The sequence below is a fragment of the Aristolochia californica genome, unplaced genomic scaffold, assembly GCF_029961685.1.
Source record: "Aristolochia californica isolate CCGP_79_NKW_82.1479 unplaced genomic scaffold, dmAriCali1.0.hap1 SCAF_6, whole genome shotgun sequence".
NCBI lineage: Eukaryota > Viridiplantae > Streptophyta > Magnoliopsida > Piperales > Aristolochiaceae > Aristolochia > Aristolochia californica.
The window spans coordinates 39253339-39270688 of NW_027182257.1; the positions used below are offsets into that span (position 1 = coordinate 39253339).

The window sequence follows — 17350 nt, forward strand, 5'->3', positions numbered from 1 at the left end:
ATTGATCTCATCAATACTAGCCCCTGCAATAAGCATGTCATCCACATACAGCAACAAAATGATGTAAGAATTGTCAAAATACCTGACATAGCAACAGTGATCTGCCTGACATCTGATGTAACCTGCACTAGACATAAAGCTGTCAAATTTCTTGTACCACTGTCTAGGAGCTTGCTTCAGGCCATACAAACTCTTCTTCAGTCTGCAAACTGAACCTTCCTTTTCACGTACTGAAAACCCCTCAGGTTGGTGCATGTAGATTTTTTCTTCAAGGTCTCCATGAAGAAAAGTTGTTTTCACATCTAACTGCTCAAGAAATAAATCTTCAGTAGCAACCATGGACAGTACTAACCTGATGGTTGTGATCTTCACCATAGGAGAGAAAATCTCAGAGTAATCAATACTCTGCTTCTGCTGAAAGCCCTTTACAACAAGTCTAGCCTTGTACCTCTTACTGCCATCATGCTTAGTTTTCACCGGGTATACCCACTTGTTGTGCAATGCCTTCTTTCCTGGTGGAAGTTCAGTCAACTCCCATGTCTAATTTTCTAACAAGGAATCCATCTCTTCCTTCATTGCAACCTCCTACTTGCTAGAATTTTCATCTTGTAAGGTTTCTTCATAACTCTGCAGTTCTCCACCATCTGTCAGCAGAATATAATTCAAAATAGGTGAGAAACGTTATGGAGGCCGAATAGTCCTGACTGACCTGCAAAATGCAACTACAGGAGTGGACGGCTCTAGATCTGACTGAGGAATAATAGAAGTGGGCGCACTGGACCCACTCTCCTCATCACTCGTATCTTTGCACTGCATTGTGGCCTTTGGTAAGTCATCCAATCTTGCGAACTCGGACTCCTGAAGAGCTACTTTAGCAACTGTACTGGACTTGTCCTTGTATACAATCTTCTCATTGAAAATCACATTCCTGCTTCTTATAATCTTTCGACCCTGATCATCCCAGAAATGATAGCCAAATGCCTCGTTTCTATAGCCAATAAAATAACATTTCTTTGACTTGGCCTCAAGTTTACTACGAGCATCAGAATCAACAAGAATATAAGAAAGATAACCAAAAAGTTTAAGATGAGAAAATTTTACCTCTTTCCCGCTCCAGGCCTCCTTTGGCAATCCACAATCCAACGGAACTGATGGTCCTCTGTTGATCAAGTAAATTGCAGTACTGACTGCATCTGCCCAGAAAGTAGGTGGTAATCCAGCGTGCAACCTCATGCTTCTAGCACACTCATTGATGGTTTTGTTCATACGTTCAGCAACTCCATTTTGTTGTGGTGTCCCAGGAATAGTCTTCTCCAGTCTGATAGTTGAGTTGCACAATATTCTTTGAACCCGCCATCAATATACTCACCGCCATTATCATACCTCAAACATTTCAGTTTCAAACTTGTCTCAGTTTCAACCATGGCCTTCCAAATTTTGAACACATTGAATACCTAAGATTTATGCTTCAAAAAATAAACCCATACCTTCCTACTATGATCATCAATGAACGTGACATAGTAAGGAGAACCTTCAAGGGATGCCACTGGGGAAGGTCCCCACACATCTGTGTGTACAAGGTCTAGTTTTTCTTTCTTCAGTGTTCTGCCACCCTTCAAAAAACTGACCTTCTTCTATTTCCCCATAATGCAACTTTCACACATATTGATATCAAATGATTTCAGTTTTGGTAGCTTGCCTCTGGACAGGAGTTCTATCATGCCCCTCTGACTCATATGGCCAAGCCTGCAATGCCATAAATATATTGTGCTTTCTGCAACGGTAGTAGCAATAATATTAATCAAACCAATAGTCGAATAGTGTATGTGTTTTCTTACCGCGAGCCAGTACCAATGCTTGGTGACCTTCCAGGTGTTATCTGAGAACACCACTGAATGGCCACAGTCATCAAGCTGCCCAATAGAAATGAGGTTTTTCTTCAATTCAGGAATGTGCCTGACCTTTTGCTAGGTCCATTTGTTCTTGTTAGGGAGTGCAATGTCAATGTCTCCCATCCCCACCACATTCAAGGCTTCTTCATCAACCAGATATACCTTCCCAAAGTCACCTGCAATATAGTTTTGCATTATCTCCTGATGGTAGGATGTATGGAATGAAGCCCCTGAATCCAGTATCCAGTCATCAACTGGACTATGAACTGTAAGCAATAGTGCATCTTGTACTTCTTCAATTACTGCATTTGCACTATCATTCTCGATTTTCTTAGGGCTTTTACAATTTCTCTTTAAGTGGCCAGCTTTGCCACAGTTCCAGCAAGTTGCTTACCTGACCAGGCCTTGACTTACTCTTGCCCCTGTATTTTGACTTTGATCTGTTTCTGTTTGAGTTCCTGTCATGTGATCTCCCTCGAGAATCAACATTCAATGTGGAACTCAAACCCGAAGTCTGGCTTGAATCCCTCTTGCGTACCTCCTCAGCCAAAATCAAATCATGAATATCATCATATTTCAACTTTGATTTACCGGCAGAATTACTCACAGCCATTCTCATGGCTTCCCAACTATTTGGAAATGAAGCCAATAGTATCAGTGCACGTATCTCATCATCAAATTCAATTTCAACATATGACAATTGATTTGTGACAGTATTAAAAGCATTCAGATGTTGTGCAACAGATGTACCTTCTACCATCTTCAAATTTAATAACTTTTTCATCAAATAAACTTTGTTATTCGCTGAAGGCTTTTCATACATACCTGATAAGGACCTCTAAGAGACCCATAGTCGTCTTCACCTTGTTGACGTTGTGTGCAACGGATCTCAACAGGGTTAGCCGAATAATCCCCAGAACTTGCCGATCCAACTGATTCCAATCGTCTTCCTCTATTTTTTCCAGTTTCTTCCCCAATAGTGGAAGATGGAGTTTTCTCCTATGGAGGTAGTCCTCTATCTGCATCCTCCAAAATCCATAGTCTTTGCCATCAAACTTCTCAATCCCCAATACCTTCACTTCGTGTCCAGCCATCATTTTCCCTCAGTGTAATCTCTGCTTTGATACCAGTTGTTATGAAGAATGACAATAAAGAGACAGGTAATCACACGGCACAAAATTTTATGTGGTTCGACAAATTGCCTACGTCCACGGGAGTTACAGAGGATTTTTATTTCTCCAATCATAGGAATCACAATACAAATGGGACCAGTATCTTTCTTTGCACCTCTTACACAGCGTTGACCAGTAGAGACCCTTCTCTGTAGCGTCGACCAACAGAGCCCGTCGGAACCGTCGACCAGCAAAGACCCTTCTCTGCAGCGTCGACCAGCAAAGCCTGTCAAAACCGTCGACCAGTAGAGACCCTTCTCTGCAGCGTTGACCAGCAAAGCTCGTCGGAACCGTCAACCAACAGAGACCCTTCTCTGCAGCATTGACCAGAAACACCGGCAACGGTGTTGTCCAGCAGTACCGACAACGGCGTCGTTCTTCTTGAGCCTCGCTCTCTTTGCCGAGAGCTTCTCTCTTCTGGAAAAACCCTTCTCTGCTCTATCACGCACTCTCTGTTTTTCATTTTTTCCTTGTAGCTCACTGTTGGTCCCGATGATGAAATAAAAATAGCATAGAGGGAAAATTCATGTTTCCCCTGTGTGCAGTACACGCTATTAAATATGGGAATGGGAAATGTCCTCCATGCCCCCCAGTGGACCAGACTCCACATTACTCAACATACAACTCACCTCAATCTAACTTACACTACACTAATGTTCAATACAAGCTTACAATAATTATGAGATGTGATTTCAACTTGCTTAAAAAAAAGTTCGTCTAAGATATAATACAAGATTTATTGGTGAATAGTAGAGATCCTTCTCATCGATTTATTCTTATAGTGGGTTGAACAATCATGTGTTGGTGGTTGAAAGATTATGGAGTCCTTCAAAAAGTGAAGAGTATATTGGCTTCTTCTTTTGGTATCCCTCCATCCACTATTGCCACTACTAGTACAAGTATGTCTTTTTCTTTTTTATGCTCCAACTCTTGTTCTTGGATTATTGACTCGGGTAACTCAAAACATCTTAGTGGGAAGTTAGGTATTTTTATTTCCCTGTCCATATGTCCTATTGATTGATTTGTGTTTATTGTGGACGGCTCATAGACCAAAGTTCTAGGTATTGGTTCTTCTTCTCCTTCACCAAATTTGCCTTTGTCAAATATCTTATTTGTGCTTCCATTTCCATTGAGTTTCATGTCTTTGAGCCAAATTGCTAATAAATTTGTAAAATTCTAGGGTTTCATTATTAGAAGGCATAGGGTTTAGAAGAAGAATAGAAGAGAAGAAGTAAAAGAAAGAAAAAAAAAAAGAGCAAAGAAGGCAAGAAAGAGTGAGGAAGAGCTTGATAGAAGACTAGGGTTTTAGGGGGGAAAGAGAGCATGTTATGAGTTCTCCCCCTCGCTTCATTATTTACAGATGAGAGGGCTGGAAACCCTAATACATGAAGGAAAAAAAGGATTTACATAATTACACCATGTGCCACTTCTTCACTTAGTTACATAATTACACCATGGAGAACATTGGAGAGCATGTGGGTAGTTGAAAAACAAGCGATAAGAACAGGATATGGCTAATAAAACTGAGGGACATTCATGGAAAGCATGATTGTCCAACCATCATCATAGGGTTTGAAAATGAGAGGAGAAATACTCCTTTGCATATGTCCTAACCTTTGCATGAAATTGAGTTTCCACCATAGTACAAAAGGCACTAAAGATAGAAAAATATTTCAAACCCATCTTTCATCAAGTATAACCATGTGACCATGGTATGGTCATCCACAAAAATCACAAAGTACTTAGTTTGAGAAATATTTGAGACATTAACTAGTCATCACACCTCTAAATGAATTAAAGCAATATTGTTTTCCTAGATTGAAATGTAGATCTATGATGTTTTCCAAGCTCACAAAATTCACATGAAGATTTTAGAAAGAGAACTAAGAGATGAAACTAATGACTTCAAATTTGACAAAGAAGGATAGTCCAACTGGTTGTGCCAATGTGTTGCCTCTCTATTTGTAGCTACTACAATGATCAAAATGGTGGGATCCATAAAGTAAAGACCCCCTATCTCACATGCTCCACCAATCACCTGCTTCGTTTGGATATCCTAAAAACTCAATGAGATGGAAAAAAGGTAACAAAGCAATTAAGTCATTTAGTTAACTGACTGACAGAATAAGACTAAATGAAAATTGTAGCACAAATAAAACATTGTTGAGTGAGAAAAAGAGATAAATTGGATGTACCAGTGCCCTGAATTTTTGTTTGAGATCCATCGGCAATGGATACATACTAGTTTGTAGTACATGGTGACAAGTTTGACAAATTATTTATATGACCAGTAAAATGTTCAAAGGCACTTGAATTAATAATCCTCAATAAAGAGCTAGAATGTGAAGCCAAGGAAAACACATATGTAGTAGCAATGGTAGTTGTGATATAATCCTTAGGGGCTATCATCAGATTTTTAAATTTCTGAAATAAAGTATAATTTTCTTCTGATAGTGTCATGCCTTTTGATGATCCACTAGGCACTTCATTGTTTATTAGGAGTGGTAGAGGTGGAGGCTTGATGAGCTTTGAAGTATTCTGGTTTTCCTTGTTGATTCCAGTATTTATCATGCAAATGATTATTCAAGGCTTAGAAAATACACTTCTTGTTTTGAACAGAATTGGAGGGATTAGAGTTTGAATCACTACCACTCATTTCTCTATCTCTACCATAGGATTTACCACCTCTACTGTGTCCTCTTCCTTGGTTGTTACTCCCCCTTCCTTTTGAGTACATGGCAGAATTTTCTAATTGACTTGGCTGATAGGAGGATACCTTAACTGGTACCCTAAGCATAGTTGTACAGACATCATTTAAGGAAGTTCTGGCAGATGAGCTTAATACCTGAGTTTTTGGAACACTCAAATAGGATTGTAGATTGACAATGTATAAAGTTGACACAAAGTCTTCTCTTTGTTTTTCTTGAGTGGCATTATTTGTTAAGTTTGGTTGGGTTACTATCCATTGATGAAGCAGACCTTGGAATCTACCAAAGTATTTTAGAGATTGCCCTCACGCTTTGTTTTGCACATCTACTGAAATATATCATAAACCTTTTGAAGGAAATAAGGAATCGAATATAGTTGAGAGCAAGTATCCCAATTATCCTTGGTTGTGTTTAGATGAATAAAGTTGTTTGCAACAACTTCTTCCATATTGTTGATCAACCAACAAATTATTAAGGAATCTTCTTTTAGCCACTTGTGACAAGAGGCTTCATCTTCATACATAGGTGGCTGATTTAAATGTCCAACAAGGTCCCTAGTGATTAAGAATTGTTTAACCAATTGTGACCAAAATGTGTAGTTGCTTAACCCCTTGAAGGTAAAAAACAACAACAACACACTACTTAAATCAAAAATTAGATTTCAAGCATGTTTTGGACTATGAAGAGCTTGATTTTGCAAGAGGAGACAATATGGATTCAAAACGAATTTTTGGATGATCTAAACAAGATTTTGGATGATCTCAGACATGAATTTTGAATGATATATCACACTTATCTGAAATTTTACATTGCTGGAATTTAAAAAATAGCACATTTCCTTCTTCAAAAGCTGAACTTTTCTTCCTTCACTCGTTGACAAATCTGCCTCCTTTGTACACTTTAATCACTTTGAACAGATTTGATTCAAACCCCTAGAATCCCTACTCTAATACAAAGTTAGATTCCATAGTTGCAAGCTTAGAAGGTTTATGATTTTAGAGAAGAGAGTGAAAGAAGAATAAGAGAAGAGAGCAAGAGAGAGGAAGCAACTCATGTGAAGCAAAGACACATGAAAAAATAGAGAATTAGGGCACATCCGTTATGCCCTCCCCCTTCTTATTTATAGATGTAAGGGTTTGTAACCCTAATACATGACAAAACGAAAGTACATCAACTTGTACATAATTATGTCCCATACCATTTACTCATTTAATTACATGTAATGCCACCACTATTTCCTTTGACAATGCACAACTCTTGTGGATGAAACAATAGTTGGAAGACAATGACTTGAGATAAGTTGAAATGGCTATCTACAGTAACATCATGAATGCTATTGGCCTAAGAAGGAACCTAGTTCACCACCTTGGATCAAAACACATTGAAATCAAACATTATTTCATTCAAGAGTTAGTTCAAACCAAAGCGATTAGAATTGAATTTGTTTAAATTGAAAATCAATTAGTGGATATTTTTACTAAGCTTTTAGGATTTCATCGATTCTCTAAGCTTAGAGGAGAATTAGGCATGAGCAACCCTCCAACATCTGGCTAGGTCAAGAATAGTGGAAATGAAGGATGTCCCCACTCAGAATCAATTTAAAAATTGAAACTTCAAAAGAAATTCAACTTGAAAATTCTAGAAAGCCTTGATTGATCCATGTTTATAGAGCATGATTGATCCTCGCCAGATTGATTGATCAATCTTTATACCTATTGATCATACAAGGTATGATCGATTAATCGACCGACATCACAAAAAAAGTGGTTTTAAACAAAATTCAAGATTCATTTTAATCATTTCACATCATTGAAATTGTTTGCCCTAAAACCCAAAAATTCTCCTTGGGCCTTTTGGAGCATAAATAGAGTAATTTTGGTGGATTCAATCCTCCCTAACCCTAAACCAACTTTAAAACACCTAGTTTTTTTCATTTCCTCCAAGTGTAAACTTATTTCTTTGATTTATTTTCCTTTTTTTGTGTTTTTCTCTCCTTTTCCTACTCAATCCTTGAAAATGGTAAGAATGAAGAGAACCACATGAGAGATCCAAAGTGACCCACTCAAAACTCTGGATTGGAAGGGAACCGAAGTCACTACATGGAGCTTTTCTCATAAAGAAGTATAATGGAGCAATCCCAACTTGACATTGGATTTTGCAAAAGGGTGTTCTCTAAAGTTGTAGATGTGTTTGGTTCATATGAGAAAATGCTCAAAATTGAAGAGGAAATCTTTCCCAATTTGGTAAAGTTATTCTACTCTAATCTCAACATAATAGAAGAAGATGGTCAGGAGTTGAATTAACCTCCTATGTGAAGAGAGTGGGATTACCATGAGTGTTACTGAACTCAAGACATTCCTCAATACATCGACAAACACACTTAGCTGATACGTCAATGAAAGGGACCTAAGGATGCCTTTCATATTGTGTATAAAGATTGTCACACACTTCCTCAACCCCCACAAGGGCACATTCTTGTGACTTACAACAACAGATATGTTATAGATGTGGGTATTATCATCAAGTGTCACCTTGGGCAATGCCTACTTCTCTTCACATCGAATGATGGATGTGGCTAGCAACATTGGAATGAATGCTTTGTCATTGAAGAAAATTATCACATTTCTCTAATTGCACAAGGGTTTGGACGTCAATCTTGAGCACACTCTTATTGTTCAAAAGAAAATGGTTATCGGTGAGGTAAAGATGAGACATTTTGGATTTGAGGAAGTCCAACGAGAGTAGATTCCCAAGCAAAGTTGGGGTATGGAGCCCTAAGTTGTGGAGTATACAGTTGATGAGGTGAGCCCTAAGCGAAAGCAGACTGATCAGTTTACCTTCATCCTGAGGAAGAGAGAAAAAGGCTCTTATAGGTTGGATCGATTGACTCAACTAGAAGAAGATAACTTAAACAAGGGCAGAAACTGATATAGGTAGCTCAAGCACGAATGGAAGATATTCTATATGCTATCCTTGGTTGCATGTCACCTATGCCACCGCCACCACCTCCACCTGGGGAGTAGACTATTAGGTTGCTTAGTTATTTTTTACCTAAGGCTAACATCATGTATTTTTTTTTTTTTTTTTTTTTTTGCACATTTTGTGTACTTGATGTCCATTTTGCTATCTATGTATCATTTTTGCAATTTAATGAAAACTTCCTTTTGCTTATCTCTTTGTGTATCTTTTTGCATACCTTTCTGAATTATGGAAAGAGGGGGAAATAAACGTATCTAAAGGGGGGAACCCAAAATTGAAAATTTCTTAAACAAATTTCTCATGTATGCGTAAATTAACAGGGAGACTTCATAAACCCATGAATGTTTCACAACAGAGGGAAAAAACTTCACATTCCACAAACTTCATTTTGTCATCATAAAAAAAGGGATATTGTTGATCTAGTTGGACTTATTCCAAATTTTGATGATAACAAAACTCAAGCTAAGCTAATAAATTTATAATTCATAGAATTTCACATGTATTTTCTTCATGTGACTTAATTATAAGGTCTATGAGGATGAACCAATAAATCCAACACAAAAATTGATCTAAAATGAAGACTTAAGTCACATTAAAAAAGCACCTCGAAGAAGACTGAAGAATTGAAGACCTAGAGTCTAGGCAAAATTAGAAAAAATCAAGAACTCTAGCTTTGTGAAGAGGATATCTATCAAGTTTCCAAACCTTGGGTATGAATTTTTTGGGGGGCATTGGATATGCATACTCTTTCCAAAATAATATTTTTGAAGCTCATTCTAATTTCTTGGAACCTATAAATCAACAATATTTGGGCTTTATTCATGCTTTGCACTTAATTGTATATATTAAAAAATAGTGTGATTGATCAAACTTTATAAGGCGTGATAAATAATATTGATGGTTGACAAGTAGGTTTACAAAGCATGATCGTTCTACCTCTATACACATGATCCATCATATAGAATGTTGTAGGTAGAAGTTATAAAGTATGATCAGTAAAAATAATACTTCAATTACAATCTTAATTTTTCATTCACATCATCGGCTTAAATAGCCGTTTTACAAAATATACATGGAAGAATTTGAGTGATTAACGGGATTACCCCAATCACCGGATTTACAGAATATTTACATGATTTCTCCTTAAGGGAAGAAATCTCAGAGTGAATCTTAACACTCCCCCTCAAGTTGGTGATATTACTCATGCCCAACTTGTCAAGACATTTGTGAAAAGCTCGGTAAGACACTGCTTTGGTTAGCACATCGGCAAGCTGATCCTCAGATCGAACATGAGGGACTTCAATGATTCTTGCTTCTAACTTTTCTTTAATAAAGTGTCTATCAACTTCAACATGTTTAGTTCTATCATGTTGGACTGGGTTGTGAGCAATATCGCATGCTGCCTTATTGTCACAATATAATTTCATAGGACTTGTCTGCTCAATATGTAGTTCTTGTATCAGATTTTTGATCCATAATAATTCACATATTGCCTTGGCCATTCCCCTGTATTCGGCTTCAGCTGACGATCTAGCCACCACCTCTTGTTTCTTACTTCTCCAAGTGACCAAATTTCCACCTACAAATGTAAAGTATCCAGATGTAGACCGTTGATCTTCTATTGACCCAACCCAATCGGCATCGGTATAACCTTCAATTTTCAAGTCACCTCCCTTTTTAAATAAAATTCCTTTCCCTGGAGATGATTTCAAGTAGCGCAGGATACGATTGATGGCATTCATATGTTCTTCACTTGGAGAGTGCATAAATTGACTAACCACACTTAGTACATAAGCTAAGTCTGGTCTGGTATGTGCAAGATACATTAACCTCCCAACTAGTCTCTGATAACGCTCCTTGTTAGCAGGGACTTGATCAGAATGTGTTCCCAGTTTCAGATTTTCTTCCATAGGAGTACTGACTGGACTACATGTTGTCATACCAGTTTCCTTTAATAAATCCAAAGCATATTTTCGATGAGATAGAAAAATTCCTTCCTTGGATCTGGATACTTCAATATCAAGAAAATATTTTAAGTAGCCAAGATCTTTCATTTCAAATTCTCTAGCAAGACGACTTTGTAATGATTTCTTTTCTTCTGGATCATTCCCAGTTACTATCATATCATCAACATATACAATAAGAGTTGTGATGGCCTCCTTGTTATATTTCAGGAAGAGAGTATGATCTGAGTTGCTTTGCTTGTATCCGATAGATTTCATAAAATTTGTAAACCTTCCAAACCACACCCTCGGGGATGCTTCAAACCATATAGGGATTTCCTCAGTTTACATACTTGTTTGCATCTTTTGTTTTGCATAATACATCCAGGAGGTAATTCCATATATACTTCTTCTTGGAGATCTCCGTGCAAAAATGCATTTTTTACATCAAACTGATATAAGGGTCAGTCAAGATTCGTAGCCAAAGATAGTAGAATCCGAACAGTGTTGATTTTGGCCACTGATGCGAATGTCTCCATATAATCGATCCCGTAGGTTTGAGTATATCCTTTGGCAACAAGTCTTGCTTTGAACCTTTCAATGGTGTCATCGGCGTTATATTTAATGGTAAATACCCACCTACATCCAACTAGTGTCTTTCCTACAGGTAGGTCAACCACTTCCCATGTTGAAATCTTTTGGAGGGACCTCATTTCTTCATTCATGGCTTCTTTCCATTTAGGATCTTTCAAGGCTTCCTGCACACTATTAGGAACAGATATAGCAGATAATTGATTCACAAATACTTCATTTGCCTTTGACAATCTATGATAAGACACAAAATTATGCATGGGATACTGAGATTTAGAGGTGAGAAGAGGTTCATAATTGACTCTAGGTTTTCCTCTTGTGGTTCGATGAGGTAGCACTCTTAGTTGAGTTTCGAAAATTACCTGAGGCTCAGACATGGACTCAGACTCAGAAGGCAATTGATCCATTGGTACATTATGAAGGGGGGAAGATGGCGGCTGAGACTCTGGTTGCATTACTTCCATCTGGTCTTGTCTTTCTCCATCCTGTGAATCATGTTCATTTGTATCATTTTGATGTCCACAGTTGTAATCTGAATATTGACCACTTGTAGTATCCAAGATATCCAAATGATGATTAAGGGTCTTCAATTCAATCATTTTCTCCCCCTGTATTGAAGACTCGGGAGTAGAATAATACATGTTTTCTTCGTGAAATACCACATCAAGAGTGACATACAATTTGCGAGAGGGAGGATGATAACAACGATAACTTTTCTGATGTTGAGCATAACCAACAAAAACACACTTGAGAGCTCGGGGTTCCAATTTATGTCTCAATGACTTGTGGAGGTGAACAAAGGCTACACACCCAAAAACTTTAGGTGGTAGATTCGGCACAGCAGGTGAACTTATGGTTTTATGAAGAACACTCAAGGGAGTCTGAAATTGTAACACACTTGAGGGTATTCGATTGATAAGGTAAGTTGCAGTTGTGATGGCTTCACCCCAGTAACTAGCCGACATATGAGCCTCAAACAAGGAAGCATGAACAACCTCAAGAAGGTGGCGGTTCTTTCGCTCTGCAACCCCATTTTGCTGAGGTGTGTACGGACAAGTAGTTTGATGAATAATACCATAATCATCTAGATATTCTTTGAAACTTTGATTCACAAATTCTCCACCATTGTCACTTTGAAGAGTTTATATTGTAGAATGATACTGAGTGGCTATCATTCTGTAAAATTGTTTGAACAATGAACTAACTTCACTTTTTGACTTCATTAAACAAATCCAAGTCATACGGGTGTGATCATCAATAAAAGAAACAAACCACCGTTTCTCACTAAGAGATGCTATATTTGCTGGATCCCACACATCAGAGTGAATAATCATAAAAGGTGCTGGACTCCTATTCATGCTTATTGGGAATGGAACACGATGGCTTTTCGCCAATTCACATACATCACACTTAAAATCTGAAATAGATAACTTTCCAAAAAGTGTAGGAAACAATTTCTTTAAATAACCAAAGGATGAATGACCCAACCGTTTATGCCATAACCAAACGTCAGAATCTGCAAATTTATTCTTCGTTGAGAACGCTTGGGCTAACTGATGAAAACTCTCTGGCTGCAGATCAAGGTAATAGAGCTTCCCCCTTCTAGTACCATACCCAATTGTCTTCTGAGTTCGAATGTCCTTAAAAACACAAAGGTTAGGCCAAAAAACCACAATACAATGCAGAGTACGAGTTATTTGAGTAACGGATAATAGATTATGATTGAGGGTTGGAACAACTAATACAGAATCAAGACGCAGATTTTCAATGAGAGTGATAGAACCTTCTCCAATAACGTGAGAGGGAGTGCCATTTGTTGTAGATACGATATGTTGTGCTGATGGTTTCATACTTTTAACATGATGATTGTCAAAGGTCATATGATCAGTAGCACCATAATCAATTATCCATTCACTATTTCTAGTGGAAGTATTAAGAACCTTACCAGATGTAGCGATTAAGACTGATGCATCCTCAGTTGTGTGAGAGGTGGAAGGTTCTGCTACTACAACGGAAGCATGATTATTTGATTTGGAGTTCCGTTTGCGAGGCGCTTTGGTAGGATCCCACCATTCTGGATACCCGATAAGTTCATAACATCGTGACTTTATATGCCCAGTCTCACCACAGTAAGTACAAATGCGCTCTGATTTGGTTGTTCCAACCTCATAGCTACGATTCTGAAATCCTGATGTTCGATTTTTATCACTGTTAGGACCAGTTGGTCGAGCTGTTTTAAGCTTAGCTCGACGTGCTACCATTGCAGATGTCTCAACGCGATCAACTTCATTATGTCAAGTGGTTCTACGAACAGAGTCACGACGTACATAAGCATAGGCTTCTTCAAGATCCAATATCGGGTCTTTCCTAAGAATTTCGCCACGGACTTGTTCGAATTCTGCATCCAATCCGTTTAAGAAAATATGAACACGCAATATTTCAACGGATTTTTTATACGCAATAACATCATCAGGATCTTTCATTATAATCCTGTCACGATGATCAAGTTCTTGAAAATTTTCCACAAGATCACCATAATACGTTGATAAAGGGCGACCAGTCTATTTGGTAGAGAAAGCTCTTTGGTTCAATGAAAATAATTGGGATTCATCTAACCCATCATAGAAAGCTTTTGCCAGAGCATTCCATATTTCGCATGAGGTACGCAGCCGAATATAGCGCTTCATAATATCTGGTGACATAGAGGTTAACAACCACCCCTTGACTTTTTGATTTTCAGCATACCATTTCGCATAGGAGGCATCTGTTTCTTGTGGAAATGGTGTTTTTCCCATAATATATTCGAGCTTTTCTCGTCCCATAATTTGCATCTCCATGATCTGGGACCATACATCATAGTTGACTTCGGTAAGAGTGACGCTGGTTGTAAAACCAGAATTTTTGGATTGCACATGAATAATCGGTGTTGATTCCTTCGACATGATGAAATAGAAGATCGGTAGATTTGTGATCACCCAAAAAAACTGGTTCGGTCCGTTTTCTGTTCGCTGGGTTGACCCAGTTTGGGTCTCCGATTGTGGTCCGGTCCTCTTTCTGAATAATATTTTTTTCGGTCCGGTCCGATAAGTGGTCCGGGTCTCTGTTTTCGGTCCGATTCAAGAATATCTCGCGACCCGCCAGAAAAAATTAAAAAAAAATTCGGACCTAAGTTAACGGAAGCAAATTTTTTTTTCTGTACCTGTCTTCTTCGTCGACGGTGCGGCTTCTTCGTTGCCGGCGACGTTCGGGCTGGTGGTATGCTGGAAGTGAGGGCGACGATATTCAGTCTTCGGCGTCGTCGACGGTCCACCGGAGTGAGGGCGACGACGGAGATAATGCGTCTCTTTGTTTTCTGCGTCGGTGACGCTAGTGCCGATCGCTGGAATGTGGTTCGTTGCCGGCGACACGGATTTCGGGAGTTTAGGTGATGGCGCCAGTGGTGGCGGTTTTGTTGTAGAGCGACGGCTGAAGAGAACTTCAACAGAGTTGCAGACCTGCTCTGTTTTTTCGGCGACAGAGTTGCAACTCTGTTTCGGCTACGGGAGAGACAACGGGACAAAGCTTTTTTTGCTCTGTTCTTCGGCGACGAGAAGGAGAAGGATTCTCCCACTCTGATACCAAGTAAAAATAATACTTCAATTACAATCTTAATTTCTCATTCACATCATCGACTTAAATAGCCGTTTTACAAAATATACATGGAAGAATTTGAGTGATTAACGTGATTACCCCAATCACCGGATTTACAGAATATTTACATGATTTCTCCTTAAGGGAAGAAATCTCAGAGTGAATCTTAACATGATCAATCAACTATGAGTGGATGATCGGTGAACCAAAATCTTGCCACTCCAGTGTAGATCGCTTGATCGTTTAACATACTATAGAAGCATAAAAAATAACCTTAATCGATGGCATGAGAAATCATAAGGCTAAAAAGATAGTTGTTAAGGGTCTATTGATCAAGTAATGAAAATGGTTGATCGACCAAACCTTCGAAGCAGTTTTTTGCACAACCTACTAAAATGGCTAGTTTCTCTAGGAAACTTATAAATAAGAAATCAAACTTCTACCTTATCAATTATTGAGTATTTATTAGTAAACCTACTCACTCAAGAAATATTTCTAAGTCCACATTTTCAAAATCTTCCTTTTGCAAGAGGCCACTATTTTTTTAGCAAAATCATTCAAACTCTTGTTTTTCTTGGCATCCTTAATTCCTCTAAGGCTCCAAAATCATTTTCATTTTGACCTAAAATGTTGAAAGTTTGTAGACAGTCAGGGAGTGGCTATCTCTTAAAAGAAAGTTTATGTTTTCCATTTTATTTTTGTATTTTTTTGAAAGAGATTTTCTAGATACTTGAATTCTAGAGGTTAATTAATTACCCACAAGAGCTAGAACCTAGTTGTACCGGATCTTTTTGGGTTGGATTTGGATAATGTAATTGGGTATTAAACTTGGCTTACAGAGAGTTAAAATCTCTTTTGTAATTTTTTTATAATAGAGTTTATTAGTAAAATTTTCCCGAAGCAAGGGTACACATACATCATGATTATGACTCTTTTATGTGTATGTACATAGTTTTTTCATTGAAGCAACTATTAGTAATTTAGGACTCACCTAATTATAATGGAGGTCTCTCCCAAGTAGAATTATAGGATCCCATGTTATGTTATGCCAAGGCATAGTTTAGGGGCATGAATATAATTATCAATGAAAGACAATACTTATTAGTTAATTTTTTTATTGTTCTTAGCTGAACCGGATATCATATATTGTAAAAACCCCGGTTCAATCCAGATTTGATGAGGTCCAATATCGCGGCAGAGTCCGACCCGGTTGTGGCCAAGACCAACAATGTCTTTTATCAGGTTACCGGAAACACATTGTTATCTGGATCGTTGTCTCTAACGAAGATGGCCTTCTCCTCGCCCTTATCTTCTTCTCTACTCTGCTTCCACTCCAGCCCATGCCCGAAATCCAGGCCCCGGACAAAGACCCTCGCCCTCCCTTCTCTCTTGGCCGCTGCCGATGTTACCGCTGGCACCTCCATCGACAGCACTACGCTCGCTGTCCTCGGCGGCGGTTCTGTGGCGGCCCTTGCCGCCGTCCTGTCTCTTGCTGACCCCGAGAAGCGCCGCCAACTCCAGGCGGAGGAGGTTGGCGGCGGGGACAAGGAAGTTGTCCGGGAATACTTCAATAACTCCGGGTTCCAGCGGTGGAAGAAGATCTACGGTGAAACCGACGACGTCAACAGGGTTCAGCTGGATATCCGTCTCGGCCACTCGAAGACCGTCGAGAACGTATTGAAGATGCTCAAAGACGAGGGTCCGCTCCAGGGCATCACCGTCTGCGACGCCGGCTGCGGCATTGGCTCCCTCTCAATTCCCCTTGCCAAGGAGGGCGCCATCGTCTATGCCAGTGACATTTCTGCTACAATGGTAGCAGAGGCCGAGGAGCAGGCCAAATCCGAAGACCTGCCCACTGTGCCCAAGTTTGAGGTTAGGGATTTGGAGAGCCTAGACGGCAAATACGACACCGTGGTCTGTTTGGATGTCTTGATACATTATCCGCAGAGTAAGGCTGACGAGATGATCGCCCATTTGGCATCTCTGGCCAAAACTCGTCTGATTCTCAGTTTTGCACCCAAAACATTTTACTACGATTGGTTGAAGAGGGTCGGTGAGCTCTTTCCAGGACCCTCGAAGGCAACGAGGGCTTATCTACACGCAGAGAGAGATGTGGAGAGGGCGTTGCAGAAAGCCGGGTGGAAAATTCGGAACAGAGGACTCATTACCACCCAGTTTTACTTTGCCAGATTGGTGGAGGCCATACCTGCGTAAACGGAAATTGACAAGCTCCTACTCCTACTATGTCCCTGTTTTGATTCCTATCTTTGTTCAATCCTCTTGTTGGAATCGTGGTTCTATCTTTTGTGCATAATCAATCGGAATCCCATCTTATGTTGTAAGAAATGTAGCAAAAACATGATTGAGAGGACAAGAAACAATCCAATTCGTTGTTTACATGTACATTGCCAAGCATTCTTCTGGCTCGACAATGG

General features: G+C 39.1%; 2 protein-coding genes across 2 annotated transcripts; one reads left to right on the forward strand and one right to left on the reverse strand.

The window, feature by feature from the left end:
- Positions 1-3182: 3182 nt before the first annotated feature.
- LOC137935390 (uncharacterized) lies at positions 3183-14227 on the reverse strand. The gene is made up of 4 exons (XM_068780045.1): positions 13902-14227; positions 13613-13775; positions 11648-11893; positions 3183-3290 (listed from the first exon to the last, which is right to left on the reverse strand). The coding sequence occupies exons 1-4, from the start codon at positions 14225-14227 to the stop codon at positions 3183-3185; spliced, it is 843 nt and encodes a 280-aa protein (XP_068636146.1).
- Positions 14228-16192: 1965 nt separating this feature from the next.
- On the forward strand, positions 16193-17318 carry LOC137934592 (magnesium protoporphyrin IX methyltransferase, chloroplastic). Its single transcript, XM_068779029.1, has one exon. It carries the CDS (start codon positions 16203-16205, stop codon positions 17127-17129), a length of 927 nt encoding a protein of 308 aa, XP_068635130.1. The 5' UTR covers positions 16193-16202; the 3' UTR covers positions 17130-17318.
- The last annotated feature ends 32 nt before the right edge of the window (positions 17319-17350 follow it).

Bases quoted from the DNA above. Each gene is read 5' to 3' on its own strand.
- LOC137935390 (XM_068780045.1), bottom strand. From the start codon at position 14,227: ATGTCGAAGGAATCAACACCGATTATTCATGTGCAATCCAAAAATTCT. The intron at 11,894-13,612 runs GTACGTCGTGAC...TCTTCAATACAG, and splicing joins TTGAAGAAGCCTATGCTTAT to GGGGAGAAAATGATTGAATT. The intron at 3,291-11,647 runs GTAATTTTCGAA...CGGTTTTGACAG, and splicing joins AGTCCATGTCTGAGCCTCAG to GCTTTGCTGGTCGACGCTGC.
- LOC137934592 (XM_068779029.1), top strand. From the start codon at position 16,203: ATGGCCTTCTCCTCGCCCTTATCTTCTTCTCTACTCTGCTTCCACTCC.